Source organism: Chaetodon auriga, chromosome 20 (assembly GCF_051107435.1).
Source record: "Chaetodon auriga isolate fChaAug3 chromosome 20, fChaAug3.hap1, whole genome shotgun sequence".
NCBI classification, from domain to species: domain Eukaryota; kingdom Metazoa; phylum Chordata; class Actinopteri; order Chaetodontiformes; family Chaetodontidae; genus Chaetodon; species Chaetodon auriga.
Window position 1 is genome coordinate 13,579,339 of NC_135093.1, and position 27,150 is coordinate 13,606,488.

Genomic DNA, 27,150 nt, shown 5'->3' on the forward strand with positions numbered 1-27,150 from the left:
CCACATCCTTCATCTCCTGGGACGCAACACTCCTTTTCCAGAACTTGTATGAACAGGCAACCACAGCCAACAGTTAGAGTTACAAGCCATCTTTCAATCCAGCTGTTTAGCCTTCTGGCTCGCTAGCTAGTCGTGACTTATAGCATAGCATCCAATTTAATATTACAGGAGAGCTGTGTGAGTCTTATGGCAGTCAGCTGATTTTTACCACCACTGTCACAGGTTATAATGAGCAAAACAACAGGCAAACTGTCTGCTGATGAAGATCATGTGATATAACCAAAAGGTCAGGAATGGCTAATTAATGGATCTGGAGGTGAGATTGCTTTAAGTGCATAAGCTCAAACATTCAAACTGAAGGCGAGGCTGCAGTGCTTAGTTTCTACAGTTGACAGTTGGGGCTGCAACCTACTAACTATTCTAGATTAATCTGCCAAATATTTTTTCAATTAATGGATTGCTCAATCATTCCCAGAGGCCAAGGTGACATCGTCAAGTGTCTTTAAATGTCTTTAACAAAAAATCTGCAAATCTGCAAAAATAAAGCAGAAAATGTCATGTTTGAAAAGCTGGCACCAGAAAATATTTGGCATTTTATCACTATTTTTGCTTTAAAAATGACGGAAACGATCATTATCATATGATCCCACAATATTATATGACTCTGTCCTTCAGTCCTGTGACAAATGAGGAGCAAAGAATGAGCCGATATGAGTTAAACATGGACTTTTCACCTTTATAAAGTTTCATTTGGTTTATATGACACATTGTTTGGAAGTTAACAGATCATTTTGGATTTTATTACATTAGATTATTTGATTGATATGATCAGATCTGTAATATTTTCTTATTCCTGTGTATAGAAAAAAATCACCCGCCAACCACCATCCAACCGTTAACTACTTCAATCCAACTGAGACTACAATAAATTACTGGAACAACTTCTTGGACCCTGTGTTGTGATGTGCGTCACATCAGATTGCTCTGTGAGCCAACACCACCACAAATTACAACTTGTGTACAATGAATGCATGTGCTGCAGTCATTATTACCAATCAAATATGCCACCTTTAAAACTGATGATCAGCTCATCACACTAATGATGATCAAAAGTGACTTCTTGTATTCATCTCTGTTTCGTGATTCGAGCATCTACTGCCATTCAGCATGTCTGCTGTGTTTGCTGCCGATCAATAGCTGTGACAGCTTCCTTAACGCAGAGCGATACCCTGCCATCACGCACAGCACGTAACATCATTTATCACGGGAACACATAAAACTAACTGCAGCCCTGAGCATCCACAATAAATCTCGATCTAGAATGCTACAAACTGAAGGCAAACCTCAAATAACCTTAAAAACTGCATGCATGCTTCTTATTTGTGAGAAGAAAAATGAAAAGCAAGTTGGTCTAAAGGTTTTATAGACAATGATTACCACTAAACGCTGGTTGAAATCTTAGAGAGCTGACACATGACTTCAGATGCTGGGCAAGCAAAGGAGGGGTCAGAAAGAATCATGGGGGCATTTTTGTGAAAGGACTGAAGTGTGACGGGGTTTTAGATGCTCCAGCGTAATGCGGTAAGTGAGTTTCTGATCTCTTTAGAGGTCCCGTGCAGGAAACTCCCAGCGCACCGGAGAGCCTTTAGTTTAACGGTGGATGCAGGACAAGGGTGTTCGAGGTCTGGGATCACCAGAGAGCTCTGGAGTGTGACAAGAGGTGTCATAACTGATCGAACAATGAGTGACCTCTTTGAAAAACAACCTCCATCCTTTTCTGTTTTGCTTGTTTTTCACAGTCTGTGCCTCTTTTGGAAAAAACAATCTGTGTCTGTGTGACTGACCCTGATACCCAGACACATTTATGCCACATGGCCAAGCTACTGCCACTTGTAGGATTTTAAAGATTTAAAAAACAGACTCATTTTGAGCAGATGAAATAAACAAGATATAAAGTGTTAACAGCTTTTTTTTTTTTTTTTAGCTTTGGACAGACCCAGGCTAGATGTTTCCTCCCACTTCTAGTTTTGCTAAGAGACTAATGCTATGCTAAGGTAAGCTAACATCTCCCGGCTTCAGTTTCAAATTGAACAGACAGGGGTAAGTTGCATATCATTACTCTAACTTGTCTACGGAGGGGTTACCGAAAATGAGCTCTCGACAAGGAGTCGCATTTGTAATTGGTCAAGATATAAACAGCATCATTCATTGAGACATGCATTATTAAAGGTGAGACAGCTCTTCTCATCATTCCCTGTAAAATAAAGGCAATGAACTACCCACTCTTGCAAAGGAGGAGTTCTAAAACTAATTTTGTTTTTTTGAGCCGGGATAGATGAGTCTGCTTCAGGTGTTCTCAGACACAAAATATAACACGGAGAAACATGAAGAAAGGTGCACCTCACTGACTTTTGGAAACCTTTTATGGTTCCCTGATGCTTGTAGTGACGATGTCTGTAATGAAAGACAAATTACCCATCATGTGTTGATGATACAGGTGATGGTGTGTTGTGCGTCTGGAGAGTAAAACAGTGTCATGAAATAGCTCAGCCAGATGTTTGAAATGTCACAAACTCGTATTACGCATAACATCAACCTCCCATTAGAAGAAGTGGCTCCACTCAAAAGCCAAAACCTGTCATAGAAGCTATCGGCAGGAAACACTCAGCAGTCCGTCCGTTCTGAGTTTCATTCTCTGAGGAGAAAAAAAAATCGCTCTGGCTGACATTACCATTTTTCTCATGCTGACTGTACTTCAATATTTCAAAAAACAATTTCGACGGAGGCATGACAAACAGCGCAGAGAAAAGGTGGAAGGGGTGGGGATTGTGCTATTCTTTCTGCTGTAACATTTTCAGTCCCTCACTACCCGCTGCTTTTCAGAGTGGAATGGCAGCTCCCTGTGGAGTCCAGTTATGTACTGATGCACAGGAAGTTTCTAATTATACACCCATTGAAAACTATGACTTTTAAATCTAAAGGGTGATATGTGGGATACCTGCTGCACTGACATAGCAGTGTATTATAAATCGATGACAACAAAAAGAAATCCATTTACTAATGTGAAGCGATGTCAGCTTTAAAGCTGCAGTAGGTAACTTGTGAGATACATTTGAGATACATTTCTGAAGCTTTAAAAATTCTCAAATATTTGGAGTAATTGTAGTAGTTAGTGGCTCATTAAATTCAGATAGAGGAGCTGGAATGAGATGATTATTTGATATAGGACACCGGAGAAAATCTCATCCAAGAGCTATCAAGGAAATTTATGGGGGCCATGGCATCGTTGCCCCTCAGTTTGGCCTCATGCCCCTCAAAAAATGATATGCCCTAAGGCCACATTGCGCTTCATGCCCTGCCTGCACTGAACCAGCTGATTTTGCCATTTTCTCCTCTTTCTTTTAGACACCAGTGTATATTGTTAAGAGTCTGAATTATTATTGGGCAATGTAAAGTGAAATTCTGCGCATACAATCAGTGGTGGGTTCAATTTCGAGCATGGTATGAACTGCTGGAAAACCAGGCTATTTATGATGATAGCTTGACAGAAATCTAACACCAGCCAACCAGGAGACTTAATCGAACTCATCCTGATGTGCCAATGCCTCAAAGCTGTGACTGGGTGAACTTCTGAGAGGAAAAGGTTGAAGAAGGTGGAAGAAAGAAGTGCTGCATGCCTTACAAGGATCATAGCCTGTAACATTACTGATATCAATTAATTATTTTGTGAAGAGCATTTTTATTTATTCCATTGACAGATAAATTGTCTTTTAAAAATAAAATCATCCTTAACCCTCAAGTTAAATTCATTCTGTCCCTGTATTTAAGATAATTGTTATATTTAATGGCCTTGCTGCTGAGGCTTTTAGCCTTTGTGCTGTCAAAAAACTGATAACACCAAAGGCCATGTAGATTCGCCCCTAAAATGATGAAATTACAGGCCTGCAAGAGGCTGGCTTTTATCAGAAATTCTGCAAGTGACTGGCTGATAAAGAGACAGTTTTCCCTATAAAGCATGCTGTTAAATATGAGGTAGTTTAATTATTCCGAGTACACTTTCACCTCCATCATAACATGGACAAACTGTAGGCTTGGAAAAAAGAAGCAGCGTGGTGTGAAGTAAAAGGTAATACCTGCCTTTGGGTGGCAGGTATTTGCCCATAACTTTCTGCAAATACCTGCTAACCACTGTGACGCAAGTGCTCTTTACACCACACCATTCACAGAGGAAAAAAACACAGCCTATCACTAAAGAGAAAAAAAAACTCCTTACAGGTGTCTGCAGATTGAGAGCTAGTCATAACAACACAGTGTTCTTGACAGTGCTGTAGTTTACAGGAAATACTGCTCAGTTCTTTGACTCTTACGCCTAAATCAAGCATCCTCCAACCAGAGACGGGTTTGATTATTAAACAGTCATTTAAGCAAGCCATAAGCAGTGTAGAAGTATTTATGCAGAAGGAGAGGAGGCAGCTGTGCCGTCTCAACATCCGTTCAGTCACTGCTGTTTAACTCTGCCTTATGTCTTTTGTCAAGTTATATTGTTCCAAGTAAATGTTCCACACACAGACAGTAAAAAGGCTGGCTGTGGGTTTGGTGAGGCAGATGGAGGAACAGGGGATGAGGAGGATCAGTGGTGGGAAGACAGTCTCCTCTGTCTGTCTGTTTGTTCAGTGTGTTTGCTACTATGCTCCCTGCATAGTGTGAGAGAATTCACACTGACTCGCTGTGAGAGACTTCATGTGCCTTTTTACTGGAAGTCTTTTTAATAATGGGGTGGATTCTCATGATTGTGGACAAATAAAGTGGCAGGATAACATTATGTCAGTCCCTCTTAATAGTCTCTAACAATATGTGACCTTTGCCATAAGGAAAGATGTTAAATTGAATGACATGAATGTACTTTTGCCTTAACCCAGAAAGGCTTCACTTTGGAACTCGTGTTCAAGCTGCTAACTTTCCACCTCGCTGTTTTTGGTATGCAGTGAAAATGTCACCGACCAACCACGCAACACGCACATATTATTTAATGAAGCGATGAAGTGTTGGCATTGTTAGCTGACAGGTGTGGCCTGACAAGCTTGATCAACATTGCGTAACAGCAGAGCCTGGAGATTATCTTTAATCAGATGCAAGATGTTTGTAAACCAGGTAAACAATGAAAATATCTTAATGTCAAAATACAGATTTCCTCTTGCAGAGAGGAGATTTCTGTGTTTGTGGTGTTAATCGTGTCTTTTTCGCACCGTGACAGCTTTGAGAAAATGAAGAAATATTCATTGTTGTCACTATTTTTCCTTTAAAAGATCATTTTTACTGCCCTACTCTGATCCCTGCCTCTCACATCAACCTGAGTTTACATGAAACCAATTTCTAAACCCTGCAGGAGTGACGCAGCAGAACACAGAAAAACAACTTGATGAATTGTTATTGCACAGAATGAAGACCCCTGGACAAAGTGGGTCAGCTCCAAATCTTAGGACTAATAGAATAATTGGGGATGAGTCACAACATGGATGAAAAACAATGTGCAGAAGCTCGATGGCAGCCTCGGAGAAGAGATACAGCAGAGGAAGCGCTTCAGAACGAGACAGGCAGCAGACAGTAATGAATTTCTGCTGCTACTGTGCCACGAGGGCTTAATCAATGTTAATTCCACATGTTTGCATAATTGACTTGCATTTGGGATCATGGCTGCATGCAGGAAAAATATGCCACCATGATGAAGTTGCATTGAAACAGCATTATGATGGCGTCCAACTTCCATTATTCAACAGAGCGTTTGGGTGAAAAAAGGGCGGTGGTGCAGGTGGAAAAGTCACTTTTAGTTGGATATTGTGTGACTTTTAAATATAAAGAGTGATATATGGCATACCAGCTGCACTGCTGTAGCAGTGTGTTATAGATCAATGACAACAAAAAGAATCTATTTACTGTTGTGAAACAATGTCACACATAAAACTAGCAGCTTTAATTTGAGACTACACTGAAATGACCCTTTGTGGTTTCATTGGCGGCTGCTCCGAGCCAAGAAATACTCCTAAAATGACAAAATTGGCCTTTTTGCACTTCGTTTTTGAATAGAATAAACAAATGAGACATAAGGTGTTAATTAGTGAGCTTCAGAGGGGGTGGTAGGTGGATTTTGTTACCTTTGGAGAGACCAATGCTTGCTGTTTCTCCCACTTTCCACTCTTTGTGCTAAGCTAAGCTAACCAGCCACTAGCTCTAGCTTCACATTAACCACACAGACACGAGAGTGACATCGATCTTCTCATCTCATCTAACCACGGAGAGATGCAGAGATTTCATCAGTGTAGGTAGAAGTAACCTGGACTAGCATGAAACTTACCGAGCTCTCTGGAGACTGGAGACACGATGGCATTCTCTCCAATCTTTGAGACTGCATCAAAATAGGCCGATCCAGCAAGACTCATGGCTGCATGGGGAGACAGACAAATATCATCAAGTTACAGGCCTCATTTAAAGTACATTTTAGGGTCTTATAGATCATTAGTTGTCCCGTCCTGTGTGAGGCTGCAGGCTGTGTGTACCTGTGACTGATTTCTCATAGCTCTTCCCCAGGTTGACCAGGTTCCTCAGGCCTGGGTTGAACTGATCCATCACGATCTGGGACAAAGAGCAGAGATCAAAGGTTATGGAGAAATTCAGCGAGAACAACTCCTCCTTTCCCAGACAAATTACAGTTTCACACCTTTTTGGAAGCCGCTTGCTCTTTCGCTTACTCGCTAACGTCCCTAGTTTCTTTTTTCAAAAAAAGGAAGGCCTCGTCGAGAATAATAAAGCTCAGGAGGCTATTTTTATGGGAGTGGGTGGCGAGGAGAAATGCATGAAAACAAATGCAAGTGTTTGTGCTTTTGCACTATAAATACCTCCACGTGAGAACAATAAAACTTTCAATCTTTAACTTGACCCCTCGCATACGCTTTTCAGCTCCCACCAAAGAGCAAAGTCCCACACAAAGTTGCAGCTATTTGCGGCATGACCCTCGTCACTCTCCCCTCCCACCCCGAAGCCCCCTTCTCTGTCTCTGTCTCTCTCTAGAAGTGCCTGAACAATCAAGCGCTGTTCACCTCCCTGTCTCTATTCCCCTGGCACACCCTGGATGGAACAATGAAGGGGCAGGTATTACTTTACATGAAGAAAAGAACAGAGCGGAGGAGAGAAAAAAAGGGAAACAGGTTCCTTGTTTTCTTTTCTCTCTCTCTCACTCTCTCTCTCTCTCTCCCTCCCAGCTGAAACTGTGACACACTGTGGACTACTGGTTTGACTGTCTCTCTCTCTCTCTCTCTCTCTCTCTCTCACACACACACACACAAACAAAACACACACACAGTTTGTACTGCTAAACCATGGAGGACGTTCTACTGAAAATGTACTATTTCACCCTAATTGTGCTATGAAATATTTAACTTAAAACCTGTAAAACAACCTTTGAACCTCGACTCTAAACTTTTGTAGATTTTGGAGACATGCGGTCCTCACAGAGACATGCATGCAGGCCCACACACTCTCACCTGCTTAGGCCATGTGAGAGGCAGTGGTGCAAATATGATTAGGTTAACCCAGCCTGACAAAGCAAGATTGATCCCATGATCAAATGGCTGTTGATTAGATCACTTTAAGCCCACTGACAAGCTGCAGCAGCCTGATTAACGAGATAAACTTTGCTTCTCTCTCATCCCTTGACAGACAGACGTGAGGGCGTTGATGGCTCTGTGGTTTGCTTTCTAATAAGGTGTGTCCTTTAATTGACTGCTGTTATGCTTAAAAGCTGTCATTGAGTTACATGGAATACTTGAACGCCATCAGAAAGTTTCAGTTGCTGTGTGTGAAGCAAAAGAACGGGTCCCTCACACAGCCATGAGGTAATGTTATGGCTGAGAAGTCGCTCGAAACATTGATAGTGTTGCTGCTCCTGTTTATGATCATTGTTAAATTAACAACCCTGAATCATAAACTCGTTAGGAAAGGCTGAATATCCCCTGCTACCTTCATCACGAGTTTATATACATCAATTATCCATCAATTATTTCTTTACTGGCTATGTGATTTCACTCACCTTGTAAGTACTTTCAGTCAGCTTGCTCACATCCTCTGGAGCCCGAGACATGATGGCAGGTTGTTCCTCAAGCCCCAAAGTCAGAAAATTTCAACAAACAAACAGACAGACAAACAATAACAAGGGGGAAAAAACGGTGTTTCGTAATCCAGCTGTTCACTCAGTGCGAATCATAAATCCCCCAGCAGGTCCTGCTCCTTGTCTGTACCCTCTCTCCGGGCATGCGGGAAGGGGGACTCAGCAGCCGTCTGCGCGAGTACCGACCGTCTGACTGGGACAGTGAGAGACTTCCCCGTGCGCTTAGAGGCTGACGGGGAGGGCGGGGGAGAGCGTGAGGGAGGGCGCCGTGACGTCACCACAGGTGCTAAACTGAGGCGTGTGGTGTAATCAGAAGTTATGAGATCGTGTGACTCGTCTGTCAAAAAAAGTACTTTTGCTGGCGTGACGCATTTTGGCATCGGTGTTTACATGTAATGCTCTGATTGGCCAAGAGAGGGCGCTATAATACACATACATGTACAGTAATATATCGTTTATTGAAGTAAAAGTAGCAACACTAAAATAAAGACATGCTTCATTACAAGTCTTTACGAGTACTTCGGCCTCTAACAACCTGTTGTATTATGTTATAGGATTGTTTATTCTGATGCAATAACACGAAAAACAGCATTTACACACTTTCATTTTATATATTAGTGTTGAGTTGTTTTCCATCACTGAGTCCATGACAAACTCACACCTGAATGCTGGTTTTCACCTGTGAAGAGCGGTTTTTATACTACCTGATGGACGAGATGTTGAAATTAAAATGTCACGTGGTTTTAGAAAACTTCATTTTGGCTACATGATTGTACATTAACTGCAAAACATGACCGTCCATGGCCTGCTGGGGGCGATACACCTCCTTGTTGGGGTAAAGCTGCGTACCTGGAAAGTATCTCATTCATACACATACTGTGTACATTTTACATACAAGCATGACCAAAAAACAATGCAACTCATTGTGTGGAATCATTTTTATGTCCACAGAAAAACAATTCGGCAGTCCACTCTGCGTGAATGACTGCAGAAAACAAAGACTTTTGTAATGACGCTGACAAACTATTGTGTCATTGCGTTATGTCATGTCCAAAATCCGACCTGCTTACTCCCTTTTCTGTGACCGCAAGAATGATGGATAATGCAAGACCCTTGTTACTTCAGTTGATGGTGTCATTCAGCGGCACACATTAATCCAATGGACGCAAACCAAACATCATGTGGGTCTTTTTGGGGTTTTGACAGGTCTGGATCTGCAATCCAAACTTTTATATAAGCAGATGTTCACTATATTTTAGCCAAAGACAAACTGTAATGTCCCTTAATGTCTTCATACATGCAATTCCATTTTTGAAACACATCTTTTTGAAAACAACTGAATACATAAAATCTCAGTGTAGAAAATGTTATGATACTTCTATTATGCACATGTGTCAGTGCAGCCTGTCAGTGCAGACAGTAACCTTGTAGTTCAATCTGGTAATCTAAACATAATTTAGAAATAATCCCAGCAACCAGCCACTTTGAATCACCCGCTTTTGTGGTAATTCTTGATTTGTTAGCACCCCCTTGTGGATACCTCCTGCAGCCACAAAGTCTGATCAATACACCTCCACTATCTTCATCAAAATTGAACTCAGGGGTTGCTTCTGTTTTCAGATAAAAGTTCAAATCATAGACTGTCCCTCGTCACTGACAGGGATGTGACCTGAGCCGGGGCCTCCTACTTAAAAGCTGATCGTTGTTCCTGAGCCACATGACTGAAACGCATGGTGACAATTTCAAGCCTTTGCAGCTCCCATCTGCATGCTCTGAATCTCCAAGCCAGTCAGAAGGAGCCGCATCTCCCCCTCGTCCTCCTCATGTCCAAGCACTCTGCTTTCAGGGTTACCTTCTACTTGAGGTCCTCCCTTTAGCTCCTGTGAGAGGACGAGCAGATATGGACAGGTAGGTCCAACATCTGATACATCGAAGATATGTGATATTTCTTGCCTTTTTTTAAACTGTGGGATGTTTGCTTCCAGAAAAAATGCTGTACGGATCTTGATGCTCCTTCTTCTGGTCGTCCAGGGTGTGGCAGCGGCCACAGACACTTTGACAGATTTGGGTGGGTCATCCAGCATTTCTCATTTGTTCTTTTCTTCCAGGCATCGTGACTAAGTATATGCTTTCATGTAAACAGAAAATATTGCTGGGAAGTTGGTTTTCTATCAGATGGACGGAAATGCCACCTATGTGAGGGACGCAGGAGAACTGGCTTCAGATGTTCCCACTGAGACCATGTTTGAACTCTTCGATCCTCAAAAGAATTTCAGTAAGGCAAAGTTCACCTATACGTGGGACTTGGGGAACGGGTAAGAGTGTTTTTCCATATTTGAAATATCAACACTGAGTTGGCTTTTCTTTGTCCTTCATACACGTTTTGCTCTCTGATGCAGAGAGGTGATTCAAGGGACTGAGCCGGTGGTCCGCTATCATTATGCAGAATCAGGGAACTACACACTGCGGCTGAAAGTAGGAGTGAATGTGACCAAATACGCTCCTCTACTCACCGACTTCTACTCCATGGACGTTCAAGTGCTGGGTTAGTTTACATTAGTACATGAGCAGCTAGATGCAGTTGCCGTTGCAGACGTGTTCATGTAAAGTTTAGATTTTCATTTTTAGTCTTAATCCTACAAAAGGATCAGATGATGACGTGCACTTTCAACAAATGTCAATAAGACAGGGCAGACTGAGGCAGGTTACTCCCTGCATCCTGCAAATTAATCCCAGAAAATCCCTCTAAAGGTTAAATGTTAACTGTGAAATGATCTCACCTAACTGTCATTAGCTGTTCAGTACTAAATGAATGGTCAAAACAGATTGATATGAAAGGCATGCTGTATTTTTCCAAGTAGAGGACTGTCTAAACTAACCTTAGAAACTTATGAAATGGCTTATAAATGAAATTGATTTGCAGATGCCATTAAAAACATCGAGCTGAAGGGGCCTTCAGATTATGAGGTGTCTCAGAACACCAGTTTGGCTTTTCACGTCGATGGAAGGTAAGCTGCGTTTTTTTTGTCCTCTTTGAATTTTCTGTCAATTACAATTAAATACAAGTTATCCTGATTGCAGAGAGGCAGGTATCCACAATTTAATTTGACATATTTGATCAATACAAGTTAAAATGATCAAATATTATCAGTATGAAAAAGAACATCCTCCCATGCGTGTGTGTGTGTATGTGTGTGTGTGTGTGTGTGTGTTTAGTCCTCCCATGTGGGTGTGCTGGCATTTCCTGCCCAACTGTGTGTCGGACATGACGGGGGGCTGCACACTGACCATCTTGTATGAAAACACTCTGCGACTGAACCACACCTTCACCTCCGCCGGCGTCCACTGTCTCGACATCAGTGTCCACAATGACATCAGCAAGCTGCAGACCTCCTTCAGCCTCTATGTCAAGAGGAAAAGTGAGCCATTTAGCTGCATTTGTTCCACAGACAGAGAGGGAACTGTGGAAATGGAGGAATCCATGGAGTGATCTGGGTGCTCGGCACATGACTGCTGAGTTCAATTGATTCGCAGCTGATGTGATCCAACTAAAAATCACATTGACCAGCTTTTAGTGTTAGTTTCTCGGTGGTTGGTAAGCAACTTTTTACTGAGGAAAGTATGGAAAGGTGGACTTGGTACTGACACCTTTGACCTTTGCTGTGCTATTGAGTGCATTTGAACAGACAGCCTCATAGCGTGTTATGGTTAACAGGGTCATGCAGTCACACAGAGAACTGTAAGGGTGGCTAATGCGCTCAAATGTTCTCACCTCCCTTCCATGGACTGCATTTGTACAAGCTGACGTCTGAACAGAGCTTCTGTTGTGTGGCTTATAGGTGGAGCAGCAACAGGATCAGATCAGAGGCAGGACAGGATACTGAATGAGACTTAAATGTGGTTATTTACAGGATGCACTTCAGTTCAGATGAGCTGCACTTCTGTGCCTTACATGTAAAACAATGAAACAAAGTGTTGTAATAGACTCTGATACGGATATGAATGTTCTGGGCATTTTAATAGCGAACGTGATTGTCTCCTTAACTCAATCAAACGAGTTATTAATGAAATGTTTCACTGCAACGTTGCTTCTGAAAGGACACGGCTCTCAAGGAACATATCCTTTTCTTTGTTAATTGCAGCCAACACCCACATGTTCTTCATCCTGTCCTGCGCTGCCATTCTTGTAGCAACCTTCTCCTTCATCACAGTCATCGCCTGCCGCCCCCTTCATCACCACAGATCACAGGTGCAGAACTGAACCTGTTGCAACGTCTTACAAAAACAACTTGCATTATATGTGTCACTTTCTTTTGCAAGAGATGAGTATCCTTTTACATTACAATGCAAGCTTTACAGGGTTTAAAGGAATAAGGAGGGGTGATCAGAGCTGAGTGGAGGACATGAATCAGGAAATAAATATAGTAACAAACTTGGGGTTCAATGCATGCTATGTACACTCAGGGAATGTTTTGGTTTGTTAAGGTGAAGAGACAGTGAAAATGATGTGCTTTATTGTGTTTAGCAGTAACCAGTCACTGATGTATGTTTTCATTGACTCTCTTTGAGTAGAATCCAAACGCTCATATAAAACAGCATCAGTGACTGAGTGCACTTTATGACCACAAGGAGGCGGTCTGTGCCCAGAAATAAATGATGCCTGAGCAACAAATTCTGTGAGGCACAGAAATGTCAACACACGAGTCGATACTGGAGCGGCCATCATTCTTCATAGTTCGTGGAACTGCTTTTAATCTAAAAACAGCACTGAAAAAAAAAAATAAGTTTTACATGTGTCATCTTTGCAGATTGCTGCCACCGGTAACGCTATATTCCTGAAGAACCAAGACTCTGACGGTAAAAGCTCGATTCTTTTCAACTTCTCCAACGTGGAAAGGGGAGAGAAAGAGCCTCTCCTCTTGCAGCATGGAGCTCAATACTCTTCTTAACTGTCTATGTGTTTGGGAGAAGAAAAGGCATATGACGTTATGATATAACAATAATGTTCCTCTCGCATATTGTCATGTTATAGATGTATATAGCTCAATCTGTGAACGATCAGAGCTTGGGCTGACATTTAAGTGAACTCATAATGAATTAATTGGACAAGTGAAGGTCATGTTGATACAATGAGTGTTAATATACAGTACACATACTTTGAATGGATTTCTCTTTTTTTCCACAGTGATGTATATGTTTGCACCTAGTTTTGCTTTCCAGAAGAATAAATCATTTTAGAACTTTTACACATGTACGCACACAATCTCAGTTTTGATCTCTATACTGTTTTAGCTGTTAGTATATAAAAAATATCAATGTACTTTACAATTTCCTGCTAACAGATACACAGCACAATTTATTAAATTTTTATTTTTTATTTTTTTGATTTTTTCAGCTGTGAACTTCCTCTGTTTTTTTCTGCTTTGCATATGTGCTTTGAGGATGCTTTTGTACTTTTCTAGTGCGAACACACATACTTGCTTAAAAACAGTATGTATTGCAGATTTGGGACAAGACTTAGCCGTGCTAGCAGCTCGGCGAGGCTGTATTATGCACAGTGGTGCTTTGAGTTAAATGCTAAATGTCAGCATGCTAAAATCTCACAAGTACAATTTCATCCTCTAGTTGCTGAAGTATTTCTGTCTGGACAAAAGAATTCTTTCCCCAACAGCCACCACTTTACTGAAACACACTTTTTCAAATTATAAACTGAGCCTTACTGGTGTCACAGATGCACATTATAATCCACTGATTTTAATAAAACTGAATAAAAATTACTCAAAAATGAGAGTCTGTACAATTACCTCACAAGAAACAAAGTCCTTGCATCTTTTCCAACTGTGTTGACGTCAGTCAAATTATTTTTATGCCACTTAGTACCTTGATAGTGGTTAATGACAGCTTGTCCTCTGCTGGAGATGTCACAACATTATTAATTGTGAGTTTCCTGATGAATGCCAGCTGTCAAAGAGCTGCAGGTGCTAAGAAGAGTGCTATCGACCTTGAGCTAAAACACTGCTATGGTTAAAGTCTGCAGCTGTCCACAGTTTGTAGAAGAAAAACATTTCATTCACTCACACCTGCTGAAGTCGTTCCATATTTGAAAACTTGGTGTTGAGGCAATCTCACAAAAATCTTTGTGAATGCTACATATCCTATTACTGCTAGGTAGTTGTTAAACTTCGACTCAAAAATGTTATATGAATGAAAATAATCCTAAAGAAAGAGGTTTGTGCCATTTTTGATATGTCAGATTGTTTTTCTTTGGTTGATATTTGGCAAAAAAAAAAAAAACTGTCTTCAGTGCAAATCTTAGTAATCTGTAGCCTCAGCTTTCTGCACGAGTGAGATCAAAGTCACAGAGCAAAAACAAACAAAATAAAAATACATTATCTTTGAGGACAGAGGATTTTTACATTTATTTGTCAGATCTGATCAATTTTGGGCCTATCCCATAGGTAGGACAGGCTAACAAATGTAGACATACAATCATTCACATTTCCAATTTATTTTAAGTGTGGGAAGAAACCGGAGCACCCGGAGAAAACCACATGCGAAGAAATACTCCTCAACAGAAAACTGAGGAGACGGGGATGATGCAGGGTTGGCGAGAGGGAGTTGCTGTGTTGTTGCTCATCGAAAGAAAGGGATGTAGGAGAGGATGGTCCTTCCTACCTGTTTGAGAAAGCGCCATAGCCCCCAGCTGTTTTTCTCATTATTGGTCTCAGGCTGGTCGTACGCTTCTCCAGTGTCATCTTTTAATCCAGCAGACAGGCAGTCGCGTGTAATCTCAATCCCTGCGGTCAGTGTTCTCTGGTCCTGCTGTCTGACTCGTGGATAACGGCTGACTGACTTCAGTTGTCTCAGACTGGACGTCCGCTTCTCCAGTGTCGTCTTCCGAACCAGCAAGCAGGATGTCGAGGTTAATCTCGATCCTGCGGCCAGTGTTCTCTGGTCCTGCTGTCTGACTCGTGGATAACGGCTGACTGACTTCAGTTGTTTCTTCCTCTGCATCTGTCGTTTGGATGCAGTTGTCAGCACAGGATGTCTGTGGGACGCTGTCAGTAAGGAAAGGATGCTGCAGAACCTCCAGGGGTTTGAGGCGCTGGTCAGGGTCCAGGTGCAGCATCCTTTTAATGAGGTCCACCAACTGATGTCGACCACGCTCGTCTCCATCATCCATCAGGGACTCAATCTCATTGAGAGACGTGGCTTTGATACACCTTGTGGCTTTAGGGTAGCAACCCGTCTCAAAAGCAAACTTTGATGGTGTCTTCAATTTCCAACGTTGCTGGCCATCATTTTGTCTTTCAAAATAAAACTCGGTATCCAAACCACGGTCGAGCAGATGGTCTGCTGGCTGTCCCTGAGTTTGTAGGATAAAGTTCAACATTTCGTAATTCACTTTCCCGGGGTAGATGGGGTACCCTGTGGCCAGGTCAATAGCTATCACGCCCAGAGACCACATATCTATGGCCTCAGTAAAAGGACAGCCCAGCAAGACTTCTGGTGCCCTGTACCAGGTGGTCTGCACACAGGCACCGGGCTCAACATCAGTCACAGGTAACGCCAGGCCAAAGTCAATCAACTTGACTTTCAATGGCTGCTCCTTGCGGTCTACAATCATAAAATTGTCTGGTTTAAGGTCCCCATGTACAATTCCCTTGGAACTGAGGTGGTAAAGGGCTGTGGCCACCTGATGAATTATGGGTCTCAGCTCTGTCATTGGGAAGCACTGGAAACCTCTGTTCTCCATGTATGAATAAAGGCTTTGATCCAGTAGCTCAAAACTTAAACAAATATTTTCCCTATCAAAGAAAAAGCCATTCCACTTCACAATATTGCAAGTGTCTGGATCCAGACACTGCAGCTGCTTCAGAATGGAAATTTCCTGTCTTGCCTGGAAAAACGTCTTGGGGTGGTTCTTGTTGACCTTGATGGCCACTGCTGTGTCCGTTTCAGTGTGGCGGCATTTAGTTACAAAACCATAGCCACCCTCACCAAGGAAAGACTCCACCTTGTAGAATCCTCCAAGTATGCTCCCTTTAGAAATCTGAGGTTCCATTGCTTTAGAACAAGGCATTTGATCTAATGCTTTGTACGATGCTATGTATATGAATATTTAGCTGTTTTCACGCTGCCGTCTGTTTAGGCCCTTTGTCGTTGTAGTCAATTCCAAGGTCTGTCATGCACTAAAAGAATGTAGATTAAACCTGCATGTTCCTTAAATATATACCATCCTGTGAGATCAAAGCATGAATTCAAAGCAAGATTCTATAACATCACAGGCTGCCATAGCAACCATTCCATGTCACCTAAAATTTAAATCAAAGTAACTGACTACATAAATGAATTTAAAAATAAACAAGTAAATAAATAGTTAAAAATGTCACCTGACATTCTTCAAATCAATGCCAGCATTGCTCTGTGTCTTCTGGATGTGTAAATAAGCAACAAGTTCACCTTCTCAGCTTTTTTGACATGGGAATGTGATGTTTGCAGCATAACTTTGGACAACAGACTCTGGGGCAACGTACTTGTTGCAGTCAGTCAGCTAAGGTCTAAAACAGGGGCTGATCTATGATTTTTCTAAATCAGGGGCCTTAAATGGAGCCACATTTTTCACAGAGGGGCCACGTATATGTCCAACGTCAATGCAGATTTCTTTCCTCAGTAAGGTGTACATTTCACCAGTCACTCCTTGTCTGCCAGTGGCTCTGTAACTCTGAGTGAAGACACACATCATTGAATATATTTTGCAAACTGAGCTTTATTCAAGCACGATTTGTATTTTAAAAAATAAACCGATAAAAAGTCTCAACAATTTTTATATTTATGGCATTTTAAAACCCCTTACCAGTCCGGCAAAAATGATCCTAAAACGCCTATCCAAGGCATACCCAAAGTAAATTGATAGCTGTTCTTGAAAAATTTGGAGTACATGAATCGTTTTAGTTTCTTTTGAAAGGTAATACTCTGAACTTTTATCCCCAGCTGTCAGAATCACTGTAAGTGCCCCTGCCATTGAGAAATAGAAGTTTAACACACTGAAGTAGAGGGTTTTTCTTTTTCACCTGAGTTTTTTTTTTTTTTTTTTTTGGAAATAGAAAGCTGTAAAACACAAAGGGGCCAAAGCATTGAGCCTTACCCTGGTCCAAGTTCAATAAAAACTGATAACACTACCACAGAAACTGAATACTTTCATATTTTCTGTAATGCGATATCTTGGCAGCCTGCCTGTGGACCACTGGGGAGGTTTTAACTAACTAGTGATGTCTTCGCTTGCTACTACCTAATGTTCCAAAAACCTAAAGTCTGTGAGAGCAGCAGGTAAACTCTTTTAACATGAACTAACATGTGGAATCATAACTCATCATGTATCACCATGTATCATTTTTGATCTATCATCAACTAACCAACCATTTTCCAACCAACCCTATTTATCCACCTTGCAACATCAGACACCAAACACAGGCTCATGAAGCATGAAAAGATCCAGACTGGCCTTCGACAGCGTTTTCCACTTCCATGACCATTATTCAGTGAATTCATCTCTAAAAAGCCAGGTTGAGACTTCTGTGTTATTGCCTCTTGCTCGTCTTTCAGCCCAGATAAAAGACCATAAGATACAGAGCTTCCTGTGTGACTGGGAAATGACATGTTGTGAAGAAAGGAACAAAGTTGTACCTGACACTAACATGAAAAATTCAAGCAGTATATATTCTGTGCTTAGACAAGTCCCCATGAAAAACAGCCATTGTGAATAACACAAATTAATCACAATACTTCACTAAAGACCCGATCTCATTAGCATGGGTCTTACTGAAGATCATACCCCATGGCCTTCAAAAGACATGTTTTAGTCCTTTTTGAGATGTTTTCAGAGCAGAGTGTGGTCTGAAAGCTGCTTGCTTTGAAGGAGTGTGTCTGTGACGCCACCCATGACCTTTTGGCCTCCATCATCTGTTAAGCCTTACTAATGCCACCCAGGACACCTGTTGTTGTCTTGACCCAAGCCATCTGAGTCTAAAGATCCTGTTCAGCCTGTGTAATTAACAGCTCGTGTCACTCCTGGCACCTTACCAGCTTCACAGATATGGCAAAGGTGAGAGTCAACTGGTGTAGGTATGCTGTAAGCTTAAACAAGGACTACTAGATTCACTGAATGATCTCACAGGACCAACAATTATTTCACAGGGGTAATATATGTAAAATGTACTACAGGAAAAATACTGATCATAAGAAAACTTGCAACATATTGGCTGACAGATAAAGCACAGACATTTGTAAATTAATTTTGCAGCAGTGACTTCTTTTTAATTTTTATTTTGCACGTTTTCACTTCATGGCAAAGTAAATAATTTTCAACACTTAGGAAAGATTTAATGGCACTTAAGTCTCCATAAGAAGGCCACAAGACAAGAAATTCCATTTTTTTTCTGGACAGACACAACATATGGAAATAATTCATGTACAAGCAGCACATTCAAAATACATTTTGGATTTGCACTAATCTGTTTTCTGTTGAATGCTTGGCTAGACAGTGTACCGCAACAATATCACAAATCACCAATAAAAATATTTCACAACATGGACGCTATGAATATATTTTCCACATGATTAAGCATTTAAACGGGTTTGGCTCAAATGGAAAAGGCAAGAAAAGAAAAGCACTGTGATGGACTGACCAATATCACCATCAGTTGGCATCAGTTATGCATGCCAAGAGTAAAGCTTCCCAGCATGGTGAAGTTTTACCTAAATTCATACGTAAGCTGGAAAACAAAATCAACAGAAATATATTGCACACATGCTCCAGCCACCAGCCAGAACCACATGACAGACAAAGGGCCAAATTGTGTTTCCCTTTTATATTCCCCTTAAAAGTGACTAAAAGTGTCATTATCAGAGGATTCATTGATGTTGGCTTTAAGCCCATTCCCTAGTTAAGGAACAGACATAACATTAGCCAGACCTTTAATCTTTCCTGCTGCTCACATCCACACAGCACGCAACACCAACTCACATGTCAACGGCAAACTGTCAGTTAGTCTGAACCTCAGTGTATTTGTGGTAGTAGACTAGAGGTCCATGTGTGCGTCTGCGCTGGTCTAGAGTGGATTTTCAAAGCTTTTGAGAGTGGTGGGAGGGTTGTGTGGGAGGTTGTGTGGGGACGAGGATGTCTTAGCACCAATACCTGAAGGGACCTTTTACCATGGTGGTGGGTGTATTGAAGGACTGAAGTACCGTAATTATGTTAAAGAAAGAACTTGTGGGACATAGCTCTCTGATTGCCACCAGTCAATGACGGTGCTCAGCCTCCACAAAACATTTTGAACTTGGTGCCTTTGCAGAGTCAATGCTACAGATCTGACTGTCAAAATGTTCTGCACCGATTTAATTGGAAAGGATCCCACCTGTGCCACAAATCTCAAATATCTCTCAGAGCAAAGCAGACAAAACAAAATTGTTACACATCAATGTATAAAATGAAGTCCAGACAATAAAAAAAAAAAGGAAAAGAAATGCCTAATGGATGGAAACACTGTAAAAAGATGCACACAGATGACTTTTAAGCATTGGGCAGTCGCTCCTGACACATCTCCAAGGGCCGCTTGAACGCTCCCCTCCCGAACACTTCAACGTTGCTCGCTAGCCAGGAGATCACATTCCCAGGCATATACGAACTGCAATTAGCCATAGACTGGACCTCCACCGGCTTCAGAACACGGTCCCAAATGTTCACCTGACTCAGCTCGCCCACGAAAGCCTGTCCGGCATCAAAGCGTCCGCCCACCACGTCCTGTAAGGGCCATAAACAGCAGGATGTAAATTTAAACAGCATCAACAGCATCAACACCATCAAAGGTAATCATCTTTCTGAGGTGGACGGTGCAGTCTGTGGAACTTCGGATGGAACAATTGTTAAACTTTTGCATTCAATGTGTGTTTTATTTGCCGGTTTCTTCAACGCTGCAAATCGTGTAAACGTCTGGAAATATCTGAGATGCCACTGATTGGATTTTGATTTAGTTTATGGAAATTAAATGTGGTTTATCATTTTCAAAATTATATTAAGGAGACCTAAAAGGCCACTACAACGCTTATCCGAACATCGCACTATATTACACACAACGGTCTGTCTGAACTGTGATCACTTGCCACACAGCATGTTGCTATACAGTACATACTATTAATGCAAACTGTCAATATATAGGATTCAGTATGCAGTGTGTATAATGTACAGGTGGACCGTTCATTACATCATCTGAACAACTATGTTGCCTTCCAGTTTAGCTTTTTTACTGTACTAACAAGATTAAAAATCCACAGCCATGCTAGCAGTTCTGTGAAGCTGTACTTAGGCACAGCGCTGAGCTAAATGCTAACATCGGCGAGCTAACAGTGAGCCATAGTCTGTAGGAGTCATCCTCTAAGGAACACTTAGGGCTCTATTTTCGTCCCCGCCGCTGGCGGAGCGCAGGGTGCGCACCCCGCACAGTGGTATTTTCGTGCAGCGCACTTGATATTTTGGTAAACCGAGGCGCACAGAAGTACGCCAGGATGGGCGTTGCGGTGCAGTAAGGGGAGGTGTCAGCAGGATCAGCCGGCGGATTTGGATTTTCGGTCCATTTCGGTCCACGCCGGCGGCGTAAAAGTGCGCTGAAAGCTCGCCACCCCAGACCTAGCGAACTCTGTGCGCCAGCGGCGCGCCACTGGGCAAGTGGATTTTCGTAAACCGGAGGAGTCGTGCGCCCACGTCACCAATACCTCACAGGCAGGTTTCCACAGTGTCTGGCATTTCACTGCGATCAATAATTAGCAACAGCCACGATTCAGTTCTATTTGAGTCAGCACATACAGTCAGACCCAGATTTATAATATTTTGATCAGTATCTCATCTGACCACATCGCAAACGCGCTCGGCACGCGTAATGTTCACTCAACCTGACCGAATGCACACAGGTGAAAAAGCGCAGTGCACGAAAACACCAAAGTCTGTGCCGCCATGCCCCATCGGCGAAGCGCACCTGACTTTGTGCCGCCTCGGAACGAAAATAGAGCCCTGAGAGTTGGCTGTATGCTGCTTTTTTCACTTATCAGTCATGTATCTCGACAATGTCAAATAAGAACCGTCTTCCAACACCGCTGGTTTGATTTCCACAGAACGTAACTGTTGTACTGTGTGTTGTTATTATGGTGGTTATGTTTTTCTGTGTTAGTGCTGTGTGTGTGTTTCGTTCCAGTTCTGCAGTGGAGGCCTGTCTGTTCAGAGGGCAGAGGCTGACCCACTGATTTCCCTTCCTTTTAAAGCGGCCAGAGGCATCTCAAAAATATATATACATCTCGCCGCCAGGTTGTTCAAGCTTCACGCTAGAGTTTCCAGCCATTTCACATCCTGACATTTTTAATAACGCTTAGATTGGTCTGGAGGGGCACTGACCGCTTCTCTGTTGTCTTGTTAATTGTTTTGTCACGATAACCTGCCACCATCGCATCCCTGCTGCTTCAGGCCTGATTGATCTTCTTGTTTCCATCTGCTTATTAGTTGAACTACTTGACATTACACTTTGAAGTGTTTGCCTGGTGAGAGTGTGAACGTACTGCACCACACAGTCGATGGGACATTGCTAGTTTTCTTCACTGTCTGTTCTGTGTTTATAAAAAAAAAAAAAAAAACGTTATATAGAAGATAAGTCATTGGTGATGTAATTCCTGGTAAGTGGGTGCTTTCTTTGATCATGACAAGAGAGCTAGGTGATGACTAAAAGCTTCCCAGACAAAGGCATGCCTCAAACACAAAGGAGTCTGATCACTAATTTCATCTTAGATTTCAAGGTACAACTGTGCCTCCTTACCTGCTCCTGCCCCAGGATGATGACCCCGCCGGGTTTGATGGGGTGCCAGGCCGCCAGGTTGTCCCCAGTTCCCAGCTTCCCACCATCTTGGTAAGCCTCCCATTGGCCGTCCCGTGTGGTCCAAGAGATGCAGATGTGGTGCCACCTTCCATCACGTACCTCCAAAGGCAACTGGGCAACCTGTGGTCGAAACACAGTGTACTTAGTACTTTCAATGTACATGAAAGCACATGTATGAATATTGAATGAAAAGAGAAGTTAACCACACAGAAGGGTAAGATTTAGTTGTATCCACTGACATGAGAGGGAAATTCATTAGGAATTTCATTAAATGAGTCACCATTTCATCATATAAGCATAAAAGTTTAAAGCAGAAACTACTTGCCTTGTCATTAATGAGCAGCTCTATTGGATTATTGCCCCATTCAATCAGCACAATCTCATTTGCTTGCCCTGGTACACCATAAGAGAAGGGCGTCCCTATGCCAGGACTGGCGCTGGACTTGATCCACATGCAGAGAGTGAAGGCATACATCTCTGGCAGGCTCTTGGTGATGCGGCCATACAGGTAGTTGGTCCTCTGGGGAAGTGACAGTTTGAACTGCTCTGGGGACTTGAAGTCTCCTCCTCCTGTAATGAGACAGGCAGAGAGAGAGAGAGAGAGAACGGGGAAGGGTGGGAGAGGTGAGAGGTGCCCCCATAAACTTCTCAAGCACTGAATGGGGATGAAAGTGAGGAAACAGCAGCACCACATCCCTTTATGTTTAATATGCAGCTGTGATGTGAAACATAGCCTCAACCACCTTTATATGTAAAAATATATATACATGTCTGCTGCGCTTATGTCACCATCACTGATTCATTTGACCCTCTCAACACTTTCAAGTGTCTTCCTCTGCCTCCTCTCCATTAGTGTAGATGTACAGTATTACTAGCTGCATGTTTTATGTACTCTTACGTGTGTTTCCCTGTACCATGTAGCATTTTCCTGGATGGCACCAAACCTCACACATTCCTCCTGTTCAAGGTGAGTTACCTAAACCTCTCAATGCATCATTTCACCATGATGCTATCTGTCCAGTTCATGATGATGTGAATTTGCCAATGTTGCAGTTACCTTTCTCCAGCTCACTGATCCTCTCCACCAGGGCGTTCAGGGTGCTCTCTGTCTTCAGCCTGTATTCAGCTGTGGCGTTGGACAGCATGCTCTTCTCCTCCTCCAGGTTGCTGACTTTCTTCAGGAGCTGCTTCTCGAGCTCCCCGAGCCGACGCTGCAGCAGGTCACGGAGCTCACTGGGGAACGAGGCGCCGGATACGTTTGCCCGCATCTGCTGTTGCTAAGGAGGGACGGACAGGACAGTATGAGCAGGAAGCACACAGAGATAATCAGAGACAATGAGTCCCCTGAGAGATGGAAATGATGCATTACATCACTGCTCTATAAACTGTCACTGAGTGACAGACCCTGCAAATATAGTGTCAGGGTTGGAAAACATTTGCATTGTTTGTTTTGAGGTTTTGTTCAGTTTTCTAATCCTGTTATTTGATTAGCTTGTATTGACAAGTGTGTTAAATTAGCTCTGGCATTACACAACCCCCAGAATGTCCCTTTTGTGTAATAATGCACGAGAGGTGTTATCCCTGGCTAGAAATTAACAATCCGAATCACTAACACTTTGCAGTTCATCATTTTAAGATTAACATTACTCGTGCTTTTTAAAGCCCTGCAGTTAGCAGACAAGCAGAAAAAGTTAAGTCACATAATAAGTCCTGCGTAATAGAAAGTTTAAGGCCAATTAGACACTTAATCCCTTTGCTGCAGATAGGCTACCCTTGTTTGATCGTCATGATACGCAGTCCTACTCCAATGACACTCAGAGGTGCTAGTCTGCTGCTGAGCCGTGAGTCGACAATGTGTCGTAATCCTGTAAATCCGTACCGAGAATCAAACCATGCTTTTACGCATGGCTTTGGCACAGGTGTTAGGCTTTGCGCAATTGGTACCGACTTACCTCCAAGTTCTCCAACCGGTCCTTGAGCCCCTGCATGGTTTTTCCAAGACTGTCGATGGTGTCATTTGGATCTCTGGGAACATCCCCCATTGTATTTTGCTTTTCTTTGCCCCAGGAACCTCCCTTCTCGTACTTCCTATCGTCCGTAGCTGAGGCGCAGAGAGACAGCTTGGTGGTTAACTCGTTGATGGTGCCCTGCTGTTTGGAGATATTTTCTTTCTGCTGTAAAATAGTTTCTCGGAGCTGCATGACAGTATTCCTGAGCTCCTCTTCCTGGCTCCCGGCGTTTAACTCGGGCAACAGAGTCACAGGGCAGCTGGCATCGCCGCTGAGGGGTACTGCCCGGCAGATGTACCGCTTTCCATCGTCCGCCTGGCCGCTCGCTCGCTGACCGCAGCCCAGCGCACAAAAACACAACAATCCGTACAAGAGTAGAAACATGCCGGCGGCGTTTACCATTAGAGAAAGTGGAGGTGCAAGTGAAAGCCAAACACTAAATCCTTAACACACGGTAACGTAATCCACTCTCAGGTTTAGTGCGTAAAAATGTTTCCAATGTAGGTTTACCAAAAAAACATCACGTACAACTACTTCTACAAAGCAGCACCATGCCTGAGCAGAAAAATCAAGAAAGTTCTGAGCAGGAAATCCGATCAAGGCAGACTCGGTCACTGTAAGCCCTGTCTAAGTGCCTTGTGTTAACGGGGCTATTCCTGGCACAAACAGAGAGCAGAGTGTGGTGCTGATCGGACAGCTCCTCTTAGGAAAGAGGATTACCACAAAAGGTGTCTGTCGAAGCTCCCAGATTGGTTGTAGTAGGATGACGTCACCGACGGGCAGTTTGTCAAACGTTTATTTATTCCGCTGGAAAGTTAATTAAGCAATGAAGAGTTAATTAGGCTGTCTCACATCATCTTAGTTGAAACATTGCATGAGGGTCATGTTTTCAGTGCTGAAACGCTAACATTAAATTGATACGTCAACGTGCCTATTACCAACTTTCCTGCCAAAATATTCTAAGTTAATGGGCTGTTTGCGGTCACATGACGTTAAATTCAGCTGGAGGACAGGAAGTGAAAACCGCGATGGTTACTTACTGTGCTAGTTTCGATGAAGTTACGAGACAAAGATATAAACAGAAAATCATTTTTCAGACGTCGTTCTACTCTAGAAAACAAATGAAAGCAAACCAAAGTGTTAGTCGTGTTGCAGCTATTACTTTAAATCTGTCACCGTAAATTTAAAACAATAGCTAAAGTTATACCATTTCCACCATTATCCACCAAAGTCATTTTATTTTGTACCAGCACAGTTATGAGTTTTCATCGGGCTGCACGAATCCACTGAAATTTTTCAAACTGGTCAAAGTATGAGACTGCAGCTATGAACCCTGAATACTGACTGTATTCTGCAAGATGAATAATTGAAAATGTAATGTTTAGTCAAGACACATAATGAGTACTTTAAATTTGCTTTCAGTGTCAGACATCAATTTAATACATCCGCCTGACATTATTTCAGTGTCGATTCAATCATCGTCTGCTGTCTGGGTGATGTGTGTGAGACGTGTAGGTGTTGGACTGTGTACAGTATCTCAATCATGAATTAACAATGAATACAGAACACAGTCACTTGATAAGGTCAGCGAAGTAGCATTTACTCCATAAAATTCAGGACAGTAAGAGATGATATGCAAGTTATAATACTTTCTATGCTTTATGAATACATTCTGAAAAGGATACAGACTCCTCATGGCCATGTAAAGAAAGAATTACACATTTTCCTAGCCTTCGAAAACATGATAAATCATTCTAAATGCAGGGGAGTCTCTTCAATAAAACAAGCAGTGAAGAAACAGGATGTGGTGGTAAACAATTAGCACTAGCTGCCCGCCTGGCTGTGAAAGGTCAATAAAGCCTGGTGTGCAGACTGGAAGACCCACTGCTGTGCTTTGAAAATGGTGTCCAACCATGCTCCAAATCTCACAGTCAATCGGGGGTTTTGTGATGACAGTAGAAGCAGTTTGGTTGTATTCACTGATTACACATTATTCAATTTTTGTCCTTCAGAGCAGCAACGAACTCTGAACGCTGTGTGAATTCTTATTTTCCCTGAATAAACAACCAAATGAAGACATGTCAGTAAAAGCAGTTATTGAAGTGATTACATGCAAAGTGACTTTTTTAAAAGGCCTACCAGTCTTATCTGTGGTTTCAGACAAACTAACATCAAGGCATCACATCAGCGTACTGTCATGACTGACTCATAATAATTAAAAAATTTCCAAAATCTGTCAGGTTAGGCAAGTTTGTACCTGTTTTAAGTGACAAGCCTTTTGTTCTCTTCACTTACTGGAGATTAAAGGTTGTCACACAGTCAGTGTCCTACATTGTTCTGTCCCTTAAACCACATTCATATGAAAAGTGTAATTTTAATCAGTGGTGGGATTCATTCAGAGCTGTTAATAAAAGCACTAATATGACAACCCTGTTAGATAGTACTGATACACCAGCAGATGAGAAGCATTTTACTGGTCGAGGCGGACCTTGTTTTCACTACTGTGCACACGTGCTGTAGTCAAGTGGTTCCCAACCGAGGGAGTCAGAACCCATCCAAAAGATCATGGGGGGGTCATGAGATGATTAATGAGGCAGGAAAGAAGAAAAATATTGTTCCACTTGAGTTTATAAACCATTTCTTTTAGATCATCTGAGAATTTTACATGGAAATGTCTCTTTGGTGGAACTCCTAAACATCTGAAACATGACAAGAAATGATTGGAACCATCGATTTCATTTGTGTTTTATAAGCTTATAATACGTTTTTATGTAAAATATTAACTTGAATCTAACTAATAACTCTATAAGTAAAGGGTACAACATTTCCCTCTGAAATGTAGCAGAGCAAAAGTATAAAGTGAAATAAATAATAAAATAAAGAAATACCTAAGTACTGCAAAACTGTAAAGTATTTGAGTAAATGTACTCAATTTTCACCATCGTCAGTTTCAACATTTGAAAGAGAAATTAAACAGATCGTGCAACCTTCAAGGCTGTGTCTGATTTCACCGATGAATGGTGTCTGGATACATGCTTTCAAATCTGGAAATACGATTGTA

General features: G+C 42.2%; 3 protein-coding genes across 5 annotated transcripts in view; 1 reads left to right on the forward strand and 2 right to left on the reverse strand.

Moving 5' to 3' along the window:
* Positions 1–8,356, reverse strand: part of baiap2l1a (BAR/IMD domain containing adaptor protein 2 like 1a) — a 25,051-nt gene extending 16,695 nt beyond the window's left edge. For 2 of the 3 annotated variants that reach the window (XM_076759201.1, XM_076759202.1), the window contains exons 1-3: positions 8,084–8,210; positions 6,555–6,630; positions 6,353–6,439 (exon numbers count right to left, since the gene is read on the reverse strand). In XM_076759201.1, coding sequence (XP_076615316.1) covers positions 6,353–6,439; positions 6,555–6,630; positions 8,084–8,134 — 214 coding nt within the window. In that variant the 5' untranslated portion in view covers positions 8,135–8,210. Of the gene's footprint in view, positions 1–6,352; positions 6,440–6,554; positions 6,631–8,083 lie in introns of all 3 variants that reach the window. The other variant, XM_076759200.1, reaches the window with a different exon arrangement.
* tmem130 (transmembrane protein 130) lies at positions 8,305–12,422 on the forward strand. Its single transcript, XM_076760473.1, has 6 exons — positions 8,305–8,362; positions 10,305–10,476; positions 10,561–10,706; positions 11,085–11,169; positions 11,378–11,580; positions 12,304–12,422. Exons 1-6 carry the CDS (start codon positions 8,305–8,307, stop codon positions 12,420–12,422), a joined length of 783 nt encoding a protein of 260 aa, XP_076616588.1.
* A 6,038-nt stretch (positions 12,423–18,460) lies between these two features.
* On the reverse strand, positions 18,461–24,784 carry nptx2b (neuronal pentraxin IIb). Its single transcript, XM_076760050.1, has 5 exons — positions 24,033–24,784; positions 23,138–23,357; positions 22,406–22,650; positions 22,021–22,200; positions 18,461–19,964 (listed from the first exon to the last, which is right to left on the reverse strand). The coding sequence occupies exons 1-5, from the start codon at positions 24,489–24,491 to the stop codon at positions 19,734–19,736; spliced, it is 1,335 nt and encodes a 444-aa protein (XP_076616165.1). The 5' UTR covers positions 24,492–24,784; the 3' UTR covers positions 18,461–19,733.
* Positions 24,785–27,150: the final 2,366 nt, after the last annotated feature.